General features: G+C 44.7%; 1 protein-coding gene across 4 annotated transcripts in view; it reads right to left on the bottom strand.

The window, feature by feature from the left end:
- Nucleotides 1-2,408: 2,408 nt before the first annotated feature.
- st6galnac (ST6 (alpha-N-acetyl-neuraminyl-2,3-beta-galactosyl-1,3)-N-acetylgalactosaminide alpha-2,6-sialyltransferase) overlaps nt 2,409-26,364 on the bottom strand; it is a 76,172-nt gene continuing 52,216 nt past the window's right edge. For all 4 annotated transcript variants that reach the window (XM_080209470.1, XM_080209471.1, XM_080209472.1 and 1 more), the window contains exons 4-10: nt 23,452-23,620; nt 19,942-20,119; nt 18,921-19,059; nt 14,758-14,861; nt 11,939-12,022; nt 8,330-8,429; nt 2,409-5,283 (exon numbers count right to left, since the gene is read on the bottom strand). In XM_080209470.1, coding sequence (XP_080065596.1) covers nt 5,089-5,283; nt 8,330-8,429; nt 11,939-12,022; nt 14,758-14,861; nt 18,921-19,059; nt 19,942-20,119; nt 23,452-23,620 — 969 coding nt within the window. In that variant the 3' untranslated portion in view covers nt 2,409-5,088. The remainder of the gene's footprint in view (nt 5,284-8,329; nt 8,430-11,938; nt 12,023-14,757; nt 14,862-18,920; nt 19,060-19,941; nt 20,120-23,451; nt 23,621-26,364) is intronic.

Genomic DNA, 26,364 nt, shown 5'->3' with positions numbered 1-26,364 from the left:
GACTAGGGGGCACAGCCTCAAGATAAAGGGGAGGCGGTTTAGAACGGAGTTGAGGAGGAACTTCTTCACTCAAAGGGTGGTGAATCTCTGGAATTCTCTGCCCGTTGAAGTGGTGGAGGCTGCCTCGCTAAATATTTTTAAGAAGCGGGTTGATGGGTTCTTGATAAGAGAGGGGATTAAGGGTTATGGGGAGAGGGCGGGAAAGTGGAACTGAGCCACAACAGATCAGCCATGATCTTATTGAATGGCGGGGCAGGCTCGAAGGGCTAGATGGCCTACTCCTGCTCCTATTTCTTATGTTCTTATGTTCTTATGACATTGAAGGAGAGATTTTTTTGCCGTGTTGCAGTGTTAATGTAAGCCTACTTGTGACACTAATAAATAAACCTTAACTTTACCTTTCACTGCTCATAGGAGAATAATTCCTGCTTTTCTAGGTATTAAGTCTCATCAGAGCCCAGGCCAGGAGGTTGTACAGGCTGCTGTTGTAGTTTAACAACTTAAAAACACAGCATAGAATCAGGAAAAGGCTCACGAAGAATGCACGAGGTGATAATCACAAAGTGCATTAAATCCAAACAGTGAACTGGATTCAATGCTCTGCTTCGCACACATTAATGTATTGGACACTCTTAGCATTAAACAAAATCAACTCCCAAGCATAAACTGCTTTTGTCTAAGTATTTGTTGTCACGTGTAAGGCTTACATTAACACTGCAATGAAGTTACTGCGAGAATCCCCTAGTTGCCACACTCCAGCACCTGTTTGGGTACACTGAGGGAAAATTTAGCAGGGCAATGCAGTTAACCAACACAATTTTTTGGATTGTGAGACAAAACCCACGCAGGCACAGGGAGAACGTGCAAACTCCACACAGTGAACCAAGTCGGGAATCGAACCCGGGTCCCTGTTGCATTGGGTTAATGGCTAAAGATGAATCCTTCAGCTGAATTCTACATATTACACCTTGTAGTGCTCCCAGGAATCCTTTCCTTTGATTTGATTAATTATTGTCACATGTATTAGTATACAGCGAAAAGTAATGTTTATTGCATGCAATACAAAACATACCCTTCATAGACAAGGGAAGAAAAGAGTGTAGAATGTAGTGTTACAGTCATGGCTAGGGTGTAGAGGAAGATCAACTTAATGTGAGGTAGATCCATTCAAAAATTTGACAGCTGCAGGGAAGAAGCTGTTCTTTAGCCGGTTGGAACGTGACCTCGGACTTCAGCATCTTTTTCCCGATGGAAGAACGTCTGGGGTGTGTGGAGTTCTTAACTGGCCGAGGCAGCAGGAAGTGTAGACAGAATCAATGGACGGGAGATTGGTTTGTGTGATGGATTGGGCTTCATTCACGACCTTTTGGAGCTCAATCCATCACGGAAACTGTTGAAGCTTTCGATCGAAGCTGTCAGGAAACTCAAATATATTTTGTGTAGAGGCGAGGCTGGTGATTGGTATTCTTTATTGACCTGAAAATCTGAGCTACAACAGGGTTTCTTTCATTTCTATTTTTGGTGTTAAAATCGGAGAAAATGAGAACCAATATACTCCCCTGATGTCTCTTAAAGCCTCCCAATCCTGCCAATCATTTGGTCTTTATTGGTGTGTCCAATTCACTGCTGTGAAGCAGGTGAGGGTATTTTACTAGATTAAAGGTGCCATTTAAATGCAGGCTAATTTTATTTATTGTCCACAATTGTATGATGTAGTCTGGATTCAGCCTCAAGGGAACCTTAGCCTCAGCTGGAAAATTGGTTTGCTCTGGTGAGAATGTCAGCCATCTCTTTCCTTCAGTTAGCACTGGGGTATGGCAACTAGTTAGCCAAACCCCTAGTAACTATAGGCGACATGGTGCCACAGTGGTTAGTGCTGCTGCCTCACAGTGTTAGGGACTCGGGTTCAATTCTGGCCTCGGGCAACTGTCTGTTTGGAGTCTGCACATTCTCCCCATGTCTTGCGTGGGTTTTCTCCAGATGCTCTGGCTTCCTCCCACAACCCAAAGATCTGTAGATCAGGTTGATTGGCCATACTAAATTACCCCTTAGTGTCTGATGCACTAGCAGGGTAAATAAGTGGGATTATGGGAAGAGAATCTGGGTGGGATTGTTGTCAGTCCAGACTTGATGAACCAAATGGCCTCTGTTCACTGTAAGGGTTCGATGAATAAGCCTTCTTCCTTTTGGTTTTGGTTATGTGGGTGTCTGCATCTCAAAACGAGATGCAAAGCAAATGCAAAGGAGGAAACACTTTGGGATGAAGTACGTCACGAAACCTAATGCCACTTCAACTTCTATTTTGACGGAGAACTAGCAAGAACAGAAAACAACTGCCACAACCCTGTGGAACAGAAAGGTCACACTTAATAAAAGTACATTCTAGAACATGGCATAAATTGGCACTCAACTTTTATAATAACTTGAAATTTATTGATCAGAAACTACGTAAGAACTAAGACAAAAATAGATCTCTACACAGTATATTTACATCAGGAGGGAACTCCATAGTATGCCTTTTGAAACAACAGAGATTCTTACAATTTTATCTTACTGAAGTTCCACAGACTCCTGGTTACTATTACACATCATTTGAAAGGTGTCCACTTCACATTTCTCAATGAATTGATTATTAAGCAGCATGGATAACCTTTATAAATCATCCATGCCACACTGCACTCAACTCCTGAGCAAGGCCTGAGGATAAGTCAATAACAATGGCTTTGTTTCAGGGAATTTCCAATACCTGTGTTTCAACCAACTATGTTGAATAATTCTGGTCTGTTTGTGTGTTCTGGGGTAATGACCTCTCGTGCTGACAACTGATTTTTGAAGAGCCAAGGTTGAATTGTCTAATTATAATAGCAAGCAGAGGTGGTCATACAACTGTGGAATGTTGGTAACCAATAAAAACATACAGTATGGCAGAAGAATCAGTTAGCATGTTACAATTCTTTGTTCTACATCTCGTTAAAAGGACACCACATGATAGACTTTCACATTTGACACTTGATTTCAAGAGGGTCAATAACAGGGAGGCATTGCTTCAATCTCAGCTAAGGCACCCAAATGTGTCAAAGCTCGAAGTCAAATCATAAACTCCAACATCCAAGTTCTCCCCGTGTCTGCGTGGGCTTCCTCCGGCACTCCGGTTTCCTTCCACAGTCCAAAGGCGTGCAGGTTAGGTGGATTGGCCATGATAAATTGCCCCTTAGTGTTGTGGGTTAACAGGGTAAATAAGTAGTGCTACGGGGATAGGGCTGGGTGGGATTGTGATCAGTGCAGACTCAATGGGCCAAATGCTGTCCTTATCAAGTGTAGGGATTCTATGATTTCTGTGAAGCAAAGTATTGGTTTGGTTCAGCGAAGGCACCAGGTTCTACTATGCAATTTGGCAAATAGATTTTGTCAAAATTAGCCGTCTGACTGAGAAAAGGCAACTTTAGCACGAGCAACAGTTGCAGCTATTGGGCAATGACAGTGCTTTACCTTGAACAAAGGCACAAGCTTAAGGCAGAACAGTGAGGGGCATTACCCTCATTTTTACTCCTACAAGCTGAAAGTGGCTGGTGTTACCACCATCAAATAAATGGAAAAATATTGAATTTTAACTCGTACGTCTAATCAGAATGTAGAAAATTTATCCTCTTTCCAAAAAGATGTGACAAACCACATAAAATTTATAATCGTGACCCAGAAAATAGACACCCAAATACAGAGTCCAATAAACAGGTTATAACGTTGTACAATTGAAATCACTCCGAAAGGCAGAGGAAGTTGCAGATGGAAAGACAACTCCCGCAGGTAAGAGACGATGGGCTGAGGATGAATTGAAACTCCACCTGTCCAGTGGAAACAAGGCAGGAGTAGATTGAACCCTGTGTATCACTTACTGGCATGTGGATGCTCTATTACCATGCTTACTGCATGGCCTAGGGTCACTGCCCAACCAGATACAGTCAAGGGATAAACCAGGCAGAGACGGGTGCAGTGTAGATGTTGTCCAGTTGAAGTAGACGGCAGAGAGGAAGAAGAAGCCTCTCTCCTCAACACAGGACGTCAATAATCATTGCGGAGTTAGGATGATCAGGAGTGTCTCTGGACCTCCATGGAAAAGCATGGGCCAAGGTCAACTTGGGCTGCCCAATCCCCCAAAACAGCAAGCATCGCAGTAGGTAAGCAGTGGTCCCACACTTGGCACAGAACAGCAGAGCATCCACCAGTAATAATAAGTAGACAGCTACTCACTACCTGTCTTTCCCATACCTGAAGTTAAATCCAGCCCAGAGTGTTATTATGTGAGTTGCGGGGAAGGGGTGGCTCGCATGTCACACTAGTGTTTGGTTTATTCCCTTCAGTTGTCAGTTCTCATTATAACATTAATGGTCACAACCACACATCTACAACATTAAATACATTCTCACAAAAGTACATACACAGAGACTTTTCATACATTCACATTTGGAACATTCCAGAAAACATTAGGAATGAGTTTACATGAGGGATTATCAGGCACTTGAAATTATAGACAATAAAGAGTTCAGAAAGCTTTAGATCAGCAAAAGTGGTGCAAACATACACCCAATTCTTGCATTCTTCCTCAAACTGTGTCAGTCAGAAGGTTTCATTCTCTGGAATCTGATGACATGCTCAACTCCATCACTGCAAACCCTCTACTGTCCTCATTGCCCCTCTCCATCACCATGATCCCCTCATCATCGCCCTTCTCCACCTCCCATCACTTTCTCCCTCCTCACCATCATGTGTCTCCCTCATCATCACCCCTTTCCATCAGTGTCCCCCTCACCATCATGTTCCCTGTTCTACGCCTCCCCCCCCACCACCGTGTCCCCCCTCCACCCCATTAGCAGCAAGAAGAACCTTCAGCACCATCTCGCTTCAGTAAAAAGGGTTGCGATGATGCTTCCAGTCTCCAATTTCAGATCAGTTTCTCAGTCCTAAGGGGCAGAGGTGAAAGGACAGATAACCCACCAGAGTATTTAAAGCCCAGAGAAAGTAACAAGGCTATTAGAAAAGGCACTTTGAATTCTTCTAAACCAGATACCCATATTTCACTCAGATTCAAGTTCATCTCTGAATTGTGCTTGCATTCTCGTCTCTGGTGTAGAGTTTAATGATCCCATAATTGTGCAATTTCTTCCACAGCTTCATTTCCAATCTGAGGTCATGATTTGAATAAAAGACCACTCTGCGATAGCCTCGGTCAAAATAATGATCAGAATATCTTGCATAGTTTTCTGTGATGAATCCATAAGCATTAACCTGGAAATGAATAGAACAGGAAAAAAATTGAAACATGCAGCATAGAAACATACACATCCCTGGACAGTACAATGGTTAGCACTGCTGCCTCACAGTGCCAGGGACCTGGGTTCGATTCCCAGCTCGGGTCACCGTTTGTGTGGAGCCTGCACGTCCTCCCTGTGTCTGCGTGGGTTTCCTCCGGGTGCTCCAGTTTCCCCCCCACAGTCCAAAAGACGTGCATGGTATTGGCCATGCTAAATCTCCCTCAGGTGTACCCGAACAGGTGCCGGAGTGTGATGACGAGGGGATTTTCACTAAGTTCACTGCAGTGTTAATGTAAACCTACTTGTGACACTAATAAATAAAATTAACTCTAACCCGGGCGTGAAACTGAAGGTATGAAGGAATAGAGTAAATCTCAACTTACTAACTCGACCTTGGGGTATCTCTGACAATTAATAACAGCAGCTGCTGACTGTGACAAAGCTAAAGTTACAAAGATCTCCGCTAGAAGGTAACGGGCTGTAGAAATAGGATCTGACCAGGCCTAGCTGGATGACGGACATCACAGAGCTGATGTTGACCTGTGTAGGCAAGGATGGTGCAAAACACACGAGCCATGACATCAGATGCCCTGGTAAGGGCGGCTACAAGCCGGGAGAGACAGCTGGATACAGTCAGAAGCTCCTGCAATTATCCCCTCCTTGTCTCCAAACATGGGCCATGAATCCCCGTTCTGCGAGTTGTCCATTTTGTGTGTGTGTGTGTGTGTGTGTGTGTGTGTGTGTGTGTGTGTGTGTGTGTGTGTGTGTGTGTGATGTCTTTCGGGTTGACTTGTCCATTGGTACTTAGGGACTGTTGTACATCAAACTTTGTAAGCTCTGACACAATTGACTAATTCAGCAATTATCTCTGCCATCTTATCAAAAGGTGTTTCACTGCCCTGCTTCCAAACATCCATCCATATAAAACCTGCTCACCTTCTGAAACTGGGTATGTATCCATCATCTTACTGGTCCAGTGGTAATAAAATCCATTAACTTTTATCACCGGTTTGTTCCAACTCAGGTGTTGATATTACATAGATACACATTGATCCAAACTCCCATCACCTTTTTACCCAACTCCTCTGGAAGGTTGAATTTGCTTCTGCAGGTTTTCAGGCAATGAATTCCACCTGACAGCTCACTGCTTAAAACAATTCTCCTCATCACCTGTCTGGTTTTTTTGACAATCCCTCTGGTAACTTATCCTCCTGTCCTTCTGACTCTTTTTTTTAAGATTATCACCATTGACCAGAAACAGAATTGGACTAGCCATGTAAATACTGTGGCTACCAAAGCAGGTCAAAGGCTAAGAATTTTGCAATGAACAACTCACTTCCTGACCCCCCCAAAGCCTGTCCACTATCTATAAAGGCACAAGTTAGGAGTGTGATGGAATACTCCCCACTTGCCTGAATGAGTGCAGCTCCAACAATACAAGAATCTCGACACCGTCCAGACAAAGCAGCCTTCGTGATGTGTATGTCACCCACCACCTAATACATTTACTCCTACTCGCCTCCCCTCACCCCTAACCAGCCAACCTACAATGCACAGTGGCAGCAGTGTGTGCCATCGACAAGATACACTGCAGGGCAGTACAGTAGCACAGTGGTTAGCACTGCTGCTTCACAGCTCCAGGGTCCTGGGTTCGATTCCCAGCTCGGGTCACTGTCTGTGTGGAGTTTGCACATTCTTCTCGTGTCTGTGTGGGTTTCCTCCGGGTGCTCCAGTTTCCTCCCACAGTCCAAAGTTGTGCGGGTTAGGTTGATTGGCTATGCTAAGAAATTGCCCCCTAGTGTCCAAGGATGTGCAAGTTAGAGGGATTAGTGGGTATAATATGTAGGGATATAGGGGTAGGACCTGGGTGGGATTGTGTTCGGTGCAGACTCGATGGGCCGAAGGGCCTCTTTCTGCACTGTAAGGTTCTCTGATTCAGAAACTCACCAAGGTTCCTTTGACACTGCCTTTCAAACCTGTGACCTCTACCATCCAGAAGAACAAAAGACGGCAGATGCATGGGAGGACCACCACTTGCAAGTTGCCTCCCAGGTCATTGACTTGGAATTATGTTGCCATCCCTTCACTGCCGCTGGGTCAAAATCCTGGAACTCTCTCGCTAACAGCACTTGGCTGACAGGATACCCGAGGTTGCTGAACTGGGTTGGCTAAATGGAATTACCCAGCAGATACGCTCAGTGTAATAATTAAGCTGAATATAACGTGGAGATACCGACATTGGACTGGGGTGGGCACAGTCAGAAGCCTCACAACACCAGGTTAAAATCCAGCAGGTTTATTTGGAATCACAAGCTTTCAGAGAGCTGCTTCTTCAATGGGTGAGTGGAGGGAGGAGACTCACCTGAGGAAGGGGTGGCGCTCCAAAAGTTCGTGATCCAAATAAACCTGTGGGATTTTAAACTGGTGTTGTGACACTTCTTACTCTAACTGCATAAACAGTGGAAGAACTGAAAGAGTTGGTATAAATTAAAAAAGAGATAGCAAGCTTGGAAATTTCTTGTTTGCAGTGGGATGGGGTGGAGGTGGGTGCAGGGAGGGAAACAGCAGCTAATGACAGAATTTACAGTGAAGGAGGTCATTTGACCCATCGAGTCTGCACCGACAACAATCCCATCCAGCTCCTGTCTTATCCCTGTAATTCCACATATTTACCCACCTAATCCCCACGTATTAAAGAGGCAAATTTATCCTGGCCAATCTAACCTACATATCTTTGGTCTGTGGGAGGAAACCCACGCAGACATGGGGAGGATGTGCAAACCCCACACAGATAGTGACCCGAGGCCAGATTTGACCCTGCGTCCCTGGCACTGAGAGGCAGCAGTGCTAACCACTGTGCCACCATGTTTGAGCTCTTACAAACCACAGCACGTAGCACATTTTTCTGAACTATTCCACCTGTTTCACCAATTATTCTGCAGAATTGAACTGAATAATTGACGCATCCGGGGGGCAGTGGGCCAAGGACGGGCAGCATTGTAAATAAAAAGAATTCTCACCTCGTCACAGGAATGGATAGCAGCAAAGAGCATTGTTGCACCAGTGGATGGGCGATAGATATTCCGGCTTGAAGTTTTCAAAATGTTTGAGCGCAGAAACCTGCGGGAGGTAAAGAATCACAGGATTGTTACGGCACAGAAGGAGGCCTTTCAGCCCATCGTTCCGCACTGGCTCTCCAATTGAGCGTCTTAACTTCATGCTTTTCCCCTGCACATTGTCTCTATTCAAATAATCATCTAATGCCCACTTGATTGAACCTGCCTCCTCCACATTTCCAGGCAGTGCATTCCAGACCTTTACCATTCACCGTGTGAAAAATATCTCTCTCGGCTGAGGGGGGATCTAATAGAGGTATATAAGATTATGAAGGGTATAGATAGAGTAAACAGAGGGAAGCTACTTCCTATGATAGAGACACGTAGGACAAGGGGCCATGGACTTAAGGTGAGGGGGGGAAAGAGGTACAACACAGATATTAGAGGGAGGTTTTTCACACAGAGGGTACTGGGGGTATGGAATGCTCTGCCAAGTAAGGTGGTGGAGGCAAACACGCGAGAGTCATTTAAGAGTAACTTAGGCAGGCACATGACTGGGTTGGAGATGGGTGGATATAGGAGATTGTTTTAAATAAGGGTCATTAGCATTGGGGCGTCCCTGGTAATGTAAATGGATATGGTATGATAATAATGTTTTTTCTCTTTTCATTCACAGGTTTTAAGTCGGTCCACCTCGTGTTCAACGAGGGGCATACACGCGATGGGTCGTACTGGGGCTGCTCTTGGTTGTTCGAGATTGGCCTAGTGCTTCATGTCGTTAGTGTGTGCCTAAACTGGACGAGATACTGGGCAAGACGACAGCTCAGTGACTATCGCTGATTGCTGTGCGGACACATGGATTTGGGCCGGTGTCTGTGGGAGTTTGCACATTCTCCCCGTGCTTGCGTGGGTTTTCTCCGGGTGCTCCGGTTTCCTCCCACACCCCAAAGATGTGCTGTTAGGCTGATTGGCAGGAATAAATTGTCCCTAAATCAGATTCCCTCAATCTGGATGGCCATAAAACATTAGACAGGGGTCGTGGGTGGAGAGGTGGACTGGTGGTGTTGAGATGGCGGCGTGGGTTCATTGGGCCGAAGGGCCTGTTTCCCAGGCTGATTTTGTTCTTTGTTCTTTTTTTGTTTTATATTTGCTCCTTTTGCAAATCACTTTAAATCTGTGCCCTCTCATTCATAATCCTTTTACAAGCAGTGACAGTTTCTCCCCATCTACTGTGTCCCGCCCCCTTCATGATTTTGAGCATTTCTATCATCTTAACCTCCTTCTCTCCAAGGAGAGCAGCCCAACTTCGCCAATGCATCCGATTCCATTCCGCGGAACCATTTCCGTAAACCCCTTCATTGTGTTCATATCCTCCCTGTAGTGTGACACCCAGAACTATACACAATATTCCAGCTGAGGTTTAGTGCCTTTACAAGTTCAGCGTAATCTCCTTGCTCTTGTACTCTGCGGCCCTATTAATGAAGTAAGAAGTCTCACAACACCAGGTTAAAGTCCAACAGGTTTATTTAGTAGCAAAAGCCACAAGCTTTCGGAGCACTGCCCCTTCATCAGGTGAGTGGGAGTTCTGTTCATAAATAGGGCATATAAAGACATAACTCAATTTACAAAATAACGATCGGAACACGAGTCTTTACAGGTAATCAAGTCTTAAAAAGGTACAGACAATGTGAGTGGAGGGAGTGTTAAGCACAGGTTAAAGAGGTGTCTCCAGACAGGACAGTTAGGGAGATTTTGCAAGCCCAGGCAAGTCGTGGGGGTTACAGATAGTGTGACATGAACCAGTTGAGGCTGTCCTCATGTGTGCGGAACTTGGCTATCAGTCTCTGCTCAGCAATTCTGCATCATCATGTGTTGTGAAGGCCACCTTGGAGAACGCTTACCCATAGATCAGAGGCTGAATGTCTGTGACTGCTGAAGAGTTCCCCAACAGGAAGAGAACACTCTTGCCTTGTGATTGTCGAGCAATGTTCATTCATCCGTTGTCATAGCATCATTAATGAAGCCCAGGATGCTGTATGCTTTATTAATTTCTCTCCCCACCTGCCCTGCCACCTTCAACCATCCATGCTGAAGTACACCCAGCTCCCTCCATCCCTTTTAGAATTTTAATCTTTACATATTTTATATTGTCTCTCCGTGTTCTTTCTCCCAAAATGCATCACCTTGCACTTCTCCGTTTCATCTACCACCTATCTGCCCACTCTGTCAACATCCTTTCGAAGTTCTACACAGCCTTCCTCACATTTTACAATACTTCTTAGTTTCAAGCCAAGCTCTGAAATTGTACCCTGCACACTAAGATCTTGGTCGTTTATATATAAATCAGCAAAAGCAAGGGTCCCAATACTGACCCCTGGGGAGCACCAGCACCAATATTTCTCAACTCAAAAAATTCTATTGACTGTTACTCTCCACTGCCTATTGTTTAGCCAATTTTGTATCCACATTGCTAGTGTCCCTTCTATTTCATGAACTATAACATTTCTCTGTTGTGTGGCACAGTATCGAATGCCTTTTGAAAGATAATGCACACACCAACCTTGACCCTCATCAACCCTCTCTGCTACCTCTTCCAAAAACAAGTTAGTTAAACATGATTTCCCCAAGAACTTCACAAACAATACTGTGAACAGTGGGTACTTTTGGTGGTGCAGCTTAGGACATTGTGAAGTGATGTATTTTTTTTTAACTGTACTTTAAATTTATCAACAAGGCAAAATCATTGTTGGATATTGAAAAATAAAGGATTTCTTTTAATACACTTAGATTATTTCTGTAGTATAAAAATCTTGGGGCAGCATGGTGGCACAGCTGTTAGCACTGCTGCTTCACAGTGCCAGGGATCTGGTTCAATTCTGGCCTTGGGTCACTGTCTGTGCAGAGCTTGCATATCCTACCCATGTCTGCATGGGTTTCCTCTGGGTGCTCCAGTTTCCCCCCACAATCCAAAAATTTGCCTGCTAAGTTGATTGGCCATGGTAAATTGTTCTTCTGTCAGAGGGATTAGCAGGATAAACGTGTGGGGTTACAGGGGATAGGGCTTGTTGTCAGTGCAGGCTCGATGGGCTGAATGGCCTCCTTCTGCACTACAGCGATTCTACGATTCTATGAAACAGGAAGCCTGAAAGTTGATTCGTCGCCAGAAGTCCAAGGTCAGGTGGAGCTGGTTTGCATGTTGATTTTTGGGTTGGCTTCACTCATTAACACTGCTGTTTTCTTTAGCATATTTGGTGTCAAGCTAAATCCTAAACTACTGACATCTTTCAGTGCATTTCCAGGTCAGAATGGAGTTCAATTGTGGGTGAAAGGTCACGGAAAAGTTGGCATTGGCAAATGGTCTTTTAGCCAAGTTAAAGCAAGATAACAGCACCAAGTTCGAAGGGAGTCTTGGCACAATGAACTCAGTCGACCGGAATGTGTGCAAATTCTGTGGAAAAATTTGCAAACTTGATTTTTTTTTTAAACAAGCGTAAATACAACAATTAGTTGTCGATACCTTCTCAAAGGCCTCACTCATCCACCCCTGTTAACAAAATTAAAATCTCCTTTTACCTGTTTCGAACATATCGAATGAAGTCAGGGTGATACATCTTGAATTTCTCAGGTCCTGTGTTTTCTCCAAAGAACGTTGGTGGCCTAAGACACACAAAGATATTAAAGTCATTACCTTTAGATCTCCGCCCAATATCACAAATAAATTCAGTTTTAAATTTCTCTGTGCCTCCAATGCCAAAACAATTCACACCCATAACCAACCCCCCATCCATCAACTATCACCCCCTCATATCCACCACCCCACACCCATAACCCCCCCCCATCCATCAACTATCACCCCGTCATATCCACCACCCCACACCCATAACCCCCCCCGCATCCATCAACTATCACCCCCTCATATCCACCACCCCACACCCATAACCCCCCCATCCATCAACTATCACCCCGTCATATCCACCACCCCACACCCATAACCCCCCCCCCATCCATCAACTATCACCCCCTCATATCCATCAACTATCACCCCCTCATATCCACCACCCCACACCCATAACCCCCCCCCATCCATCAACTATCACCCCCTCATATCCACCACCCCACACCCATAACCCCCCCCCGCATCCATCAACTATCACCCCCTCATATCCACCACCCCACACCCATAACCCCCCCATCCATCAACTATCACCCCCTCATATCCACCACCCCACACCCATAACCCCCCCCGCATCCATCAACTATCACCCCCTCATATCCACCCCCCCACACCCATCAACTATCACCCCCTCATATCCACCCCCCCACACCCATCAACTATCACCCCACACCCATAACCCCCCCGCCACATCCATCAACTACCAGCCCACACCCATAACCACCCCCCAACATCCATCACCCATAACCCCCCCCACATCCATCACCTCCTCATATCCACCACCCCAAACCCATAACCCCCCACTCACATCCATCACCCATAACCCCCGCCCCCACATCCACCACCCACAACCCCATCCCACATCCACCACCCACAACCCCATCCCACATCCACCACCCACAACCCCATCCCACATCCACCATTCTACACTCTCAACCTCACCCCCTCACATCCACCCATACTCCAATTATCCTCACAAGTCTCACAACACCAGGTTAAAGTCCAACAGGTTTATTTGGAATCACGAGTTTTCGCAGCGCTGCCTCTTCGTCAGTGATAAAAGGTTAAGAGATTATTATCACTGATCGACCAATAAGAGTGCAGTCTTTTAAAAAGCATTTAGATGGTTGCATGGGTAAGATGGGTATAGAGAGATATGGGCCAAATGCGGGCAATTAGGACTAGCCTAGTGATAAAAACTATGCAGCATGGACAAGTTGAGCCAAAGGGCCTGTTTCCATGCTGTAAACCGGATTAGATGTGTGGGGAAAACAATTCAGTGGATAGAATTATAGAAGGAGGCCAGTTGGCCCATCGAGCCTGCACAAGAACAATCCCATCCATGCCCCATTCCCCACAAGCCCACACATTTATCCTGCTAGTCCCCTGACACTAAAGGAACAATTTAGCATGGCCAATCAACCCAGGTTCAATTCCAGTCTCGGGTGACTGTCTGTATGGAGTTTGCACATTCTCCTCGTATCAGCATGGGTTTCCTCCGAGTGCTCCAGTTCCCCCTCAGTCCAAAATTGTGCAGCTTAGGCAGATTGGCCATGCTAAATTGCCCTTTAGTGTCCAAAGACGTGTAGGTTTGGGGGATTAACAGGGTAAATGTGAGGGGTTCCGGGGGTGGACCTGGATAAGATGCTCTGTTGGAGAGTCGGAGCAGACTCAATGGGCCAAATGGCCTCTTTGTGGGCTGTTGGGATTCTATGACTCATGCAGTCAATCATTTACGTTTGTAAATTTAACAATGAGTCAATCAAGGTAGTTAAGATAATAATGGTGATTAGATTGTGCTTGGATAGATTTTTGTCCTCATGGGGCTTGGTCCCACAACAGAAACTGAATTTATCCAAACTATTCAAGACCTAGCATGCAGGTACAGCAGATAATAAAGAAAGCAAGTGGAACATTGGTATTTTTAGCTAAAAGAATAGAACATAAAAAGGTAAGGAAGTGTTGTTGCAACTATACACGGCATTGATAAGACTGCACCTGGAATATTGTGCACAGTTTTGGTCCCCTTATTTGAGGAAAGATATAGTGACATTGGAGGCAGTTCAGAGGAGGTTCACCAGATTGATTCCAGAGATGAGGGGTTTGTTGTTTGAAGAGAGTTTGAACAGTTCAGGCCGATACTCTTTGGAATTTAGAAGAATGAGGGGAGATCAAATTGAGGTATACAAGATGATAAAAGGTGTGGATAAAGTAGACGTGGAGCGGATGCTTCCTCTTGTGGGGCATTCTAGGACGAGAGGTCATAGTCTTAGGATAAGGGGCAGCAAATTTAAAACAGAGTTGAGGAGAAACTACTTCTCCCAAAGGGTTGTGAATCTGTGGAATTCGCTACCCCAAAGTGCCGTGGATGCTGGGACAGTGAGTACATTCAAAGAGGAATTAGATAGATTTTTAATTGGTAATAGGGTTGAAGGGTTATGGGGAGAAGGCAGGAAAATGGGGATGAGGAGCATATCAGCCAAGATCAAATGACGGAGTGGACTTGATGGGCCAAATAGCCTAATTTTGCTCCTGTATCTTACGAACTTAAGACAGTTCAGTCACATTTGGAGGGTCAGCGCATTATATAAAACTCAAATGTTATTTAGCTAAGAAAGCAATGTTTCTTTCTCGAATTGCAGTAGGAGTAGTTATCTGACCAGAGTGATGCATGAGCCAGTGGAGTGAGAAAAATATATAAAACACAAGAGAAACTTACTTGTTGGATTTGTCAGATCCCTTCTTTATGGGTGTGTGTGTTATGGAGGCTTTCACCAGGTAGTAATCTCGGTTATGGTCTGGGAGAAAAATGTATCTTGTTTCCTTCGCAAAACAGAAAAAATATAAAGAGTTATGCGGAGAATGAAATAGAGTTGGTTCAATTAAACATAGAAACATAGCTCAGCACAACATTGAGGGCCGAAGGGCCTGTACTGTTCTATGTCCAAACCCAAGATCAAGCAACCCCACTCCCTATCATTCCGGCGTGCTCTATGTGCCTATCTAATAACCGCTTGAAAGTGTCCGACTCCACTATCACAGCAAGCAGCATATTCCACACCCCAACCACTCTGAGTAAAGAATCTACCTTGGACATCCCTCCTATATCTCCCACCATGAACCTTAAACTTATGCCCCTAGAAACAGCTACATCCACTCGAGGAAGTAGGCTCAGCATGTCCACTTTATCTATCCCCTTCATCATCTTATAAACCTCTATCAAGTCGCCTCTTGTTGTCCTCCACTCCAAAGAGAAAAGCCCCAGCTCCCTCAACCTTTCCTCTTAAGACCTACCCTCCAAACCTGGCAGCATCCTGGTAAATCTCCTCTGCACTCTCTCTAATGCTTCCACATCCTTCTTATAGTGAGGTGACCAGAACCGAACACAATATTCCAAACATGGTCTCACCAAGGTCCTGTATAGTTGCAGCATAACCCCATGGCTCGTAAACTCAAATCCCCTGTTCATGAACGCTAACACACTATAAGCCTTCTACACGGCTCTATCGACTTGAGTGACAACCTCCAGAGATCTGTGGATATGAACCTCAAGATCTCTTTGTTCCTCCACATTCCTCAGAACCCTGCCATTGACCCTGTAATCCACATTCAAGTTTGTCCCACCAAAATGAATCACTACTAACAGATAATTCATTATTCACTATTAGTAATTCATAATTAATGAATTAATAATAGACCGGAGTTTGTAATGACTAATCGCTAATACAGCCACTCCTAGTTTACAGGAGATAAGTAGTGCATACACATTACAATTAATTCTTGTTGTCGACAGGGGCGATAAATATTGATCTTTGATCTGTATTCTACTTGCATGGCAGAACAAAGTAATTATTCAAATCAGAACATTAATTTTTATCAAAAATACTTTATCATTTTTCAAGATAGCATCAGTGAGTAATTACTTTGTCAACTCTATCTGGCTCTAATTGCCCCCTAATATTGCCACTGCAATATATTGAGATGAAGTGATTTACATTTTATAAACTCCCCTTTTAAAGTTTATTTATTAGAGTCACAAGTAGGCTTACGTTAACACTGCAATGAAGTTACTGTGAAAATCCCCTAGTTGCCAGCCAGACTCTGGTTCAGGTACACAGAGGAAGAATTTAGCAGGGCCAATACACCTAACCAGCACGTCTTTTCAGACTATGGGAGGAAATTGGAGCACCTGGAGGACAAGAGAACAACATGCAGACCCTACGCAAGAAACAAAGTGTATGAAAGAAACCCAGTTTGTCTTACTCAAGGCAGAGTTACCCCCCGGTCCATACGAAGTGAGGATGAAAAATTCCTATTTCAACCCAACCTGTAACTTGATCCTCAACTTTAACAAACACAATTACGGAATGGAAATCTGTGCGCTTTATATACTACGGAGCATGAAATCCAGTGCCACACTCCAGTGCAGTACCGAGGGAATGTCACACTGCTGGAGGTGTCATCTTTCAGACGAGACATTAAACCGAGGTCCTTTCTGCTCTTGCAGTTAGATGTAAAATATCCCTTAGTACAATCTTGAACTAGAGCAGGGAAAATCACCTGTGTCCTGGCCAATATTAACCAGATTATCAGAGTTTCATATTGTCATTCTGTTTGGATCTTGCTGTGTATACATGTGTTGCTATGTTTCCTACATTGCAACAATGACTGCCCCTGAATAAATTATTCCGCTGGCTGTGAAGCTCTTTGGGACATCGCAAAGTCATGAAATGCATTCTAGAATTCTACCTTACTTGATAAACTTCATTATGGTGTAATATTTGCCAAGACTGGTTTCTCAAGGCATTTTTTAAAACAAATTGACAAGATGAATGATAAAAATCAAAGCCTTCAACTGTAACGTTGCAAAACATAAAGATCGACCACTTTTCTAAAACCAATCTTGTTTCAGCATCACGAGATCATATCCCATGCCCAGCACAGGTTGGAATAATGGCCCAACATTACTGGTTTTCAAAAATCTTTCAAGGGATGTGGGCATCACTGCTGGGCCAACATTTATTGCCCATCCCCAAGGGCATTTAAGAGTCAACCACATTGCTGTGGATCTGGAGTCACGTGTAGGCCAGACCAGATAAGGGCGACAGATTTCCTTCCCTAAAGGACATTAGTAAATTAAATGGATTTTTCCAACAATTGACAATGGTTTTGTGGTCGTCAGTAGACGTTTAATTCGAGGTTTTTATTGAATTCAAATTTCACCATCTGCCACAGTGGGATTTGAACCTGGGTCCCCAGAACATTACCCTGGGGCGGCATGATGACACAGTGGTTAGCACCGCTGCTTCATAGCGCAGGTTCGATTCCCAGCTTGGTTCGATGTCTGTGTGGAGTTTGCATGTTCTCCCCATGTCTGCACGGGTTTCCTTTGGGTGCTCCAGTTTCCTCCGACATTCTGAAAGACGTGCTGGTTAGGTGCATTGACCCAAAAAGGCGCAGGAGTGAGGCGACTAGGGGAATTTCACAGTAACTTCATTGCTGTGTTAATGTAAGCCTTACTTGTGACTAACAAATAAACTTTAGATATGCTACCTCTTCCCCCAATCTAATTGCTCTCCTTATGCGATTGTGTTCAGAAGTCTTTCCTCACGTCTGCAAAATTATTTTCTTGCGACCAAATCAATGGTGTTGTTGCTCTTGCATCGACATATAGAGGCTGGAATTTTCCTGTCCCGCCTGCCATGGGAATCATAGCTGTGGGATACAGACCCTGTAAAAGGTCCGCAGATCTCAGGCAGGGATTTTCCAGCGAGCGCAGCTGGAAAGTCCCACCCACGGTGTGACAACTCAGGCTGTGGTTCCACAGCCTCAAACACCCAATCAGGCTAGCACTGAGGGAATGGTGTGCTACGCTACCAGAGGTGACAGAGATCTCAAATCAGGCTGCAGGAGATCACAAGAGATAGGGAAGGGATTGAAAACAAGAAGGAGAATTTAAGAAATCAAGGCGCTGTTTGCCCAGGAGCCAGTGTAGGTCGGCGAGCACAGGGGGTGATGAGTGAATGGGATTTTCAGGAGTAAGCAGGCCTCAGGCTTAGGGAGGGTAGAATGTGGGAGGTCGGCTAGGAACGCATTAGAATAGTCAAGCTTGGAGATAAGGAAAGGCACAGATATGGACTTTTATAGAAGCAGGGATAGAATCAGGCTCTTTGCAGAGGTTGAAATAGTTGGTCTGGATGACAGCAGGGATATAAGGGGCAGGTCATTTAAAACTGAAACAAGGAGAAATTTCTCCACTCAAATGATGGCGAGCGTTTGGAATTCTCTGTCCCAGAAGGCTGTAGAGGCTCACTCACTATTTTCTAGACCAAGATTGATAGATTTCTACACATTAAAAATATCAAGGCTAATTTAGGAAAAAAAAATCACACTGAGGTAGAAAATGAGCTGTGTTCTCACTGGATAGCAGAGGGCTGGATTTGAAGGGCTGAATGGCCTATGGCTTATTTCTCTTGCATTACGAATGGGTTAACTGCAACCTTCCACTTTAGACTCAATATGTATGTTAATTGTTTAATAGCACACATTGGAGTATATAAAAAGATTACAGGTGGCACTGGGCGTGTGTACGTGGAGTTGTAAAAGAGAATAAAAGTCAGCTTGTGAAGCTGGACTGGCAATATCTTTATTACCAGGCTGCAACTGAGAGGGCTTTTTTCATTAAAAGCCCTATAGGAGGTGGTCATTCAGCCCATCGAGTCAGCACCGACCACAATCCAACTCAGACCCTATTCCTGTAACCCCAGACATTTACATTCTGTTCTTACACGTGGCCAGGAGCTCATTTCAGAATCGAATTTGACACCAAGGTTCTGCGCCATGGATCAGCCTCACGCAATTGATCGGCAGGGAACATCTTACCGCGGATTGTGGTAAACCAGTGTACCCTACATGGCGGTAGGCTCCAAGGGAGTTCTTCATTGTGTTTGTGGAAAACGTATAGAATGATGTCCTAGTTCCGACATCCTTCTCAAATCCTTTAATAATGGCTCCGTTCACTCTATTTAGAAATAAAACATAGAATAAACAAGGCATTGGACAAGTAGACAACGTGCCATTTTAAAAATCGCTAGATTTTCTCCTGGCCTCTCCTACTTTTTCAACTTACAAGTTCCCATCTCTTAACTCAGCTAATTCTTTTCTTTCACTCTTCAAACTACGTTGGATCTGACCAGTGTTGCTAATTGTCCTTTTCATTCTTTCATGGGATGTGGCTGTCACTGGCTGGGTCAGCATTTATTGCCCATCCCTAATTGCCCGTGAATGAGTGTCTTGTTCAGACTTTTCAGACCACTTTGCTGGAGACACATCTAGACTAGACCGGATCTGGGTGGCAGATTTCCTTCCCTGAAGGACATCAGAGAGCCAGATCGGTTTTTTACGACATTCAGCAATGACCATTAGACTTCTAATTTTCCTTTTTTATTTTAAAAACTTAATTCAAATTTTACCACGTGCCCATGGTGGATTCGAACCTGGGTCCCAAGAGTATTACCCTGGGTTTCTGGATTACTAATCTAGTGACGATACCACAAAGCCACCATCTCCCCTGGGCTTCTGGATTACTAATCCAGTGACAATACCACTACACCACTATATAAAATTAATATAGAAACATGCACAATTCATATCTGTAAGACTGGCATTTAATTTAGTTTACTTTCCAGCTCCACCGCCAAGAGTTGGGATAGCGTTAGGTCCCTGGTGTTGTGAGGCAGCAGTGCTAACCACTGTGCCGCCCATGGTGATAGCCCAAGTTGGATATGCAACCTTAAGAGCCAAGAGATAAAATAGAGAGTTTTGACTTTTCCTTTCACATTGGCACACTGGGTTTCAATTCTCAACTGAAGTGAGCCCAGCTGAGACAGAAATAGACACATACCTGAACACATAGTCGTGCTGGTCAATTTCTTCACCCTTCCGAGAACCATTCAGGATTCCACCATTTCCAATTACAGCACAACGAATGCAGTTGGAAGTTTTATTTGGTCTTTCCTCCCAGTCATCAAACATGAAGGCATTTGCAGAAGTGTTAAGATAGCTCAGGGCATCCTTCAGGTCTGTAACACAGGACTGCAGTGACTCTACTGTTACAATGTACTGCAACACGTCAGCAAAGCAACCATCTCTTAAAGAGTGACCGTTGTTTTGATTTGTCACATGTATTAGCATGCGGTGAAAAGTATTGTTTCTTGCGCACTATACGGATAGAGCATACTGTTCATAGAGAAGGAAAGGAGGGCAAAATGCAGTGTTACAGTCATAGCTAGGGTGTAGAGAGAGATCAGCTTAAAATAAGGTAGGTCCATTCAAAAGTCTGCTGACAGCAGAGAAGAAGCTGTTGTTGAACCGGTTGGTTCGTGACTTCAGACTTTTGTGCCTTTTTCCCAATGGAAGAAGATGGAAGAGAGAATGTCCAGGGTGCATGGGGTCCTTGATTATACTGGCTGCTTTTCTGAGGCAGCTGGAAGTGTAGACAGAGTCAATGGATGGGAGACTGGTTTGTGTGATGGATTGGGCTTTGTTCACAACCTTTTGTGCTTCCTTGCAGTCTTGGGCAGAACAGGAGCCGTACCAAGCTGTGACACACCATAGAAAGCATTGTATCTGGAGAAGTTGGAGAGTCATAGCTGACATGCTAAATTTCCTTAATCTTCTGAGAAAGTAAAGTAGAGGTGTTGATGGGCTTGCCTAACTACAGTGTCAGCATGGGGGGAGCAGGACAAGGCGTTGGTGATCTGGACACCTAAAACCTTGATGCTTTTGACCCTTTCTACTTGGTTGTCTCCCTTGATGTCCTCTACTACACTTCCTGAAGTCGATGACAATCTCCTTTGTTTTGTGGATGTTAAGCGAGGGATTATTGTCATCGCACCAGTTCACCAGATTCTCTTTCCTGTACTCTGTCTCATCATTGTTTGAGATCCAACCCACTATGGTGGTGTCGTCAGCAAACTTGAAAATCGAGTTGCAGGGGAGTTTGGCCACATAGTTATAGGTGTATAAGGAGTGTAGTAAGGGGCTGAGAACACAGCCTTGTGGGGCACCGGTGTTGAGGATGATCGTGGAAGAGGTGTTGTTGCCTATCCTTACTGAGTGCAGTCTGTGGGTTGGGAAGTTCAGGATTCAGTCGCAGAGGGAGGAACCGAGGCCCAGGACAGGGAGTTTGGAGATGCCTCGAAGTGACCAAGAATTATGATGCACAAACCAACAACGTGACAATTTGGTAGATGACCTTAAATAATTAATCCCTGGAGAAAGCAGGATTTAACTGCACATTGTAATGCTACTTTTCAACTGTTGGCCATGTCACTTTGTGTCTGTTTAAATCCACGTGCAATGTTGGTCAATCTTTACATACACACCCCATCCCACCCTCCAGACATTCTCTCTTCCACCTTCTCCTGTTGGGAAAGAGATACAAAAGTCTGAGGTCACGTACCAACCAACTCAAGAACAGCTTCCTCCCTGTTGCCGTCAGACTTTTGAATGGAACTACCTCACGCTAAGTTGACCTTTCTCTACACTCTAGTCAGGACTCTAACATTACATTGTGCACTCTCTTCTATCCTTCGCTATGTACAGTATGCTCACCACAATCCTATCACCCCTCCTGCAACGGAATCAGAGTGGGCAAGGTGCGGATAACGGAAACGTCCGTTGACCTCAGGTGGGAATTTCTGGTCACTTTCAAGCGAGGCTGTAAAATCCCACCCCCGTTTTGTCTGTATGACACGCAAGAAACAATACTTTTCATTCTATCCCAACACATGTGACAATAAATCAAAGAGTATATATATACACACAGATACATACACACACCATTAGATCTTAGAAAGCAAATAAATGTATTTGATTTATTATTGTCACATGTATTGGGTGGCATGGTAGCACAGTGGTTAGCACTGCTGCTTCACAGCGCCAGGGACCCGGGTTCAATTCCCGCCTTGGGTCACTGTCTGTGTGGAGTTTGCATATTCTCCCCATGTCTGCATGAGTTTCATAACAGCATAAGAAATAGGAGCAGGAGTAGGCCATCTAGCCCTTCGAGCCTGCCCCGCCATTCAACAAGATCATGACTTATCTGAAGTGGATCAGTTCCACTTTCCCGCTTTCTCCCCATAACCCTTAATTCCCCTGTCGATCAGAAACCTATCTACCCGTGACTTAAATATATTTAGCAAGGCAGCATCCACCACTTCAACGGGCAGAGAATTCCAGAGATTCACCACCCTTTGAGTGAAGAAGTTCCTCCTCAACTCCGATCTAAACTGCCCCCCCTCCCTTATCTTGAGGCTGCGTCCTCTAGTCCTGCTATCTTTTCTAAGCGGGAAGAATCTCTCTACCTCTACCCTATCCATCCCCTTCATTATCTTCTACATCTCTAATAAGATCCCCCCTCATCCTTCTAAACTCCAACGAGCACAGACCCAGTCTATTTAGTCCCTCTTCACAGGCCAACCCCTTCATCTCCGGTATCAGCCTAATGAACCTCCTCTGCACTCCCTCCAAGGCCAATATATCCTTCTGCAAGTGCGGCGACGAAAACTGCACACAGTATTCCAGTTGTGGCCTCACCAGTACCCTGTACAGTTGCAGCAAGACCTCCCTACTTTTATATTCCATGCCCCTCGCTATAAAGGCCAACATCCCATTCGCCTTCTTGATCACCTGCTGCACCTGCAGACTGGGTTTTTGACACTCGTGCACAAGGACCCCCAGGTCCCTCTGCACTGTAGCATGCTGCAGCTTTTCGCCCTTTAAATAATAATCCCTCCTACTATTATTTCTGCCAAAGTGGATAACCTCACACTTGCTAACATTATACTCCCGGGTTTCCTCCAAGTGCTCTGCTTTCCTCTCACATTCAGAGAGACGTGCTGGTTAGGTGTATTGACCCGAACAAGCGCCAGTGCGTGGCAACTAGGGGAATTTCACAGTAACTTCATTGCAGTGTTAATGTCAGCCTTACTTGTGACTAATAAATAGACTTTATTCGTGTACAATTGTTTCTTGCGCACTATATGGACAAAGTATATCGCACAGTGAAGGAAAGGGTGCAGGATGTGATGTTACAGTAATAACGAGAGTGAAATATAGAACGAGGGTATGCTGGGGAAGAGCTTGCAAGAAGTCACCACACTCCGGAGCCATCTTGTTTTCTTAATAACGCGCATCGTTCAGAATGGAAAGTGAAATATAAAACAAGCACTCAGACGGCACGGCCAGACTATTACTGAGGGAAGGGTGCCTGCAACCTTTACAAAAGACATACTTTTCTCTGCATTAGATAACTGCAAAAGGCAGGTGTGTAAGGAGGTTGTTATTTTTCCAATAATTATTTGCAAATTTTTCATTTGATACAATTTAATAGAAAAAAGATAATACGTACCTTCATAGCCAATTACATTCCATCCATGAGCTCCGTTATATCTGCTCAGTCTTTTATACTCCTGTTCTGTGGCATGTTTATTCCATTGCAGGAGGGGAATTGTTCTCAAAAAGACATCTTTGTACTCAGGTACTTTTGCCATTCGATCTCTCAGGTTTTCAGGACATTTCTAACAAGTAAAAAACAGTTCAGAATTTAAGATAAAGCAGATGGTTTATACTTCAGTGCAGAAAGTCACTGCTGTAATTTCTACATAAATGTATATTGCATTGTATGAGTACATCAGTGCTGGGGAGTGGGCTTCGCTGACTGGGTCAGTATTTATTGCCCATCCCTAATTGCCTTTGAACTGAGTGTCTCGCTAGGCCACTTCAGAAGGCAGTTGAAAGTTGACCATATTGTTGTGGATCTGAAGTTACAGGTAGGCCAGACTGGGTAAAGATGACAGATTTCCTTCCCTAAAAGACACCAGTGAACCAGTTTAAATAACAATCGACAATGGTTTTCATGGTCATCATTAGACATTTAATTCCAGATTTAATTCCACCACGGTAAATTTGAACCTGGGTCCCCAGTTTGCATGTTCTCCCCGTGTCTGCATGGGTTTCCTCCAGGTACTCCAGTTTCCTCCCACATTCAGAAAGGTGTACTGGTTAGGTGTATTGAGCCAAACAAGTGCCAGAGTGTGGCGACTAGGGGAATTTCACTGTAACTTCATTGCCGTGTTAATGTCAGCCTTACTTGTGACTAATAAATAGACTTTTCTTTATTAGTGTACAATTGTTTCTTGCGCACTATACCCTGGGGTCTCTGGGTTAATAGTCCAGTGAAAATACCACTACTCCACTGCCTCTCCCATTAGCCTTGCAGCGATCAGGGTCAGTAAACACTCCTTTACAGATTACTTTTACATAACGTCATTCACTTACTAAAATATCCCAGATTATTTGACAAATTTACAAAAGTGCCATTAGGACAGGTGGCCAAAGGTTTACTGTGAAAGAGGTATGTGTTGTCTTTTTTAAATTCAGTTGTGTGATGTGGGCGCTGGTGTGCCAGCCTTTATTGCCCATCCCCAGTTGCCAGGGTTTTTCTGACAATGGGTTTCGTGTTCATTAATAGATTCGAAATTCCAGATTTTTTTTATTGAATTCAAATTCCACCATCTGCCATGGTGGGATTTGAACCCAGGTCCCTAGAACATTAGCTGAGTTTCTGGATTAATTGTCTAACAATAACACCACTAGGCCATTGCCTACCCTTCTGTGCCAACATTACAGAGATTCACCAATCTCTCAGTGTTGCTGAACCATGTGGAGTTTCGGGTAGTTCAGGACAGTTACAGGATGGCTCAGCAGAGACACCTACTCAAAAGAATTGAGGAACCTTTGGAAATCCCACACACATCACTACAGCTGCTCACATGCTGCTTTGCATCCTAGTTACTGCTCATTTGCACACTGTCTTGAAATAGTATTACAAAAGCAGACATTAATGAGCACCTTTTTTAAGGGCAGAGAGGGCAAACAAGGGCTGGTAGGATGCTAATGGAGAGAACTCCCAAACCTGAGGCCTTGGCAGATGAAGGCACAGCCACCAATAATGGGGGTGATTAAAATTGGAACACACACAGAGATAGTGTGATGCTTGACAAGGTTTTCTTCTGCAGTCTTTTCGCACGAGATGCACAATGAGTGCATCGATGTTGACGCTCATTAAAGAAAGACCATGGAATACTGTAGGGTTGGATGAGATTACATTGAGGGATTGAACAGAACAATCTGAGTTTTAAGTTGTAGTATTACCAGACCTGTAGCTAATGTAGATCAGTGCACAACAGGGCAACGAGTGAGTGGAATTTGGTCCAGATTCAGGCTAGGTCTCCCAGAGTCTTGAGCCTCAAGTTTAAAGAGCATAAAAAAAGTGGATACAGGTCAGGAAGGCAGTGGAAATTAGAGGAAAATTCTGGACAGTGCAAGGAAGAGGTCAGAAGGCTCAGGTACTGATTGTACTTGTAAGGCGAATGGGATGCTGGCCTTCATAGCGAGGGGGATTGAATATAAAAGTAGGGAGATCTTGCTGCAACTATACAGGGCACTGGTGAGGCCGCAGCTGGAGTACTGTGTGCAGTTTTGGTCGCCGCACTTACACAAGGATATTTTGGCCTTGGAGGGAGTGCAGAGGAGGTTCACTAGGCTGATACCAGAGTTGAGGGGGTTGAACTATGAAGAGAGGCTGAATAGACTGGGCTTGTACTCATTGGAGTTTAGAAGGATGAGGGGGGGGATCTCATTGAGATGTATAAGATGATGAAGGAGATGGATAGGGTAGAGGTGGAGAGGTTCTTCCCGCTCAGAAAGGACAGCAGGATTAGAGGGCACAGCCTCAAGATAAAGGGGGGGCGGTTTAGAACGGAGTTGAGGAGCAACTTCTTCACTCAAAGGGTGGTGAATCTCTGGAATTCTCTGCCCGTTGAAGTGGTGGAGGCTGCCTCGCTAAACAGATTTAAGATGCAGGTAGATAGGTTTTTGATAGACAGGGGAATTAAGGGTTATGGGGAGAAAGTGGGAAAGTGGAACTGAGCCACTTCAGATCAGCCATGATCTTATTGAATGGCGGGGCAGGCTCGAAGGGCTAGATGGCCTACTCCTGCTCCTATTTCTTATGTTAAGTAACTGCATGGTGGCACAGTGGTTAGCACTGCTGCCTCACAGCGCCAGGGACCCGGGTTCGATTCCCGGTTTGGGTCAGTGTCTGCATGTTCTCCCTCTGTCTGCGTGGATTTCTTCCGGGTGCTCCGGATTTCTCCTGAAAGACATGCTGGCTAGGTGCATTGGGCCATGCTAAATTCTCCTTCAGTGTACCTGAATAGGAGTGTGGCGTCTAGGAGATTTTCACAGTCACTTCATTGCA

The sequence above is a fragment of the Carcharhinus amblyrhynchos genome, chromosome 21 (genome assembly GCF_965287045.1).
Source record: "Carcharhinus amblyrhynchos chromosome 21, sCarAmb.v2.hapA, whole genome shotgun sequence".
NCBI lineage: Eukaryota > Metazoa > Chordata > Chondrichthyes > Carcharhiniformes > Carcharhinidae > Carcharhinus > Carcharhinus amblyrhynchos.
The sequence above is the reverse complement of the archived record's forward strand: the minus strand, read 5'-3'. Positions and strand labels throughout refer to the sequence as shown.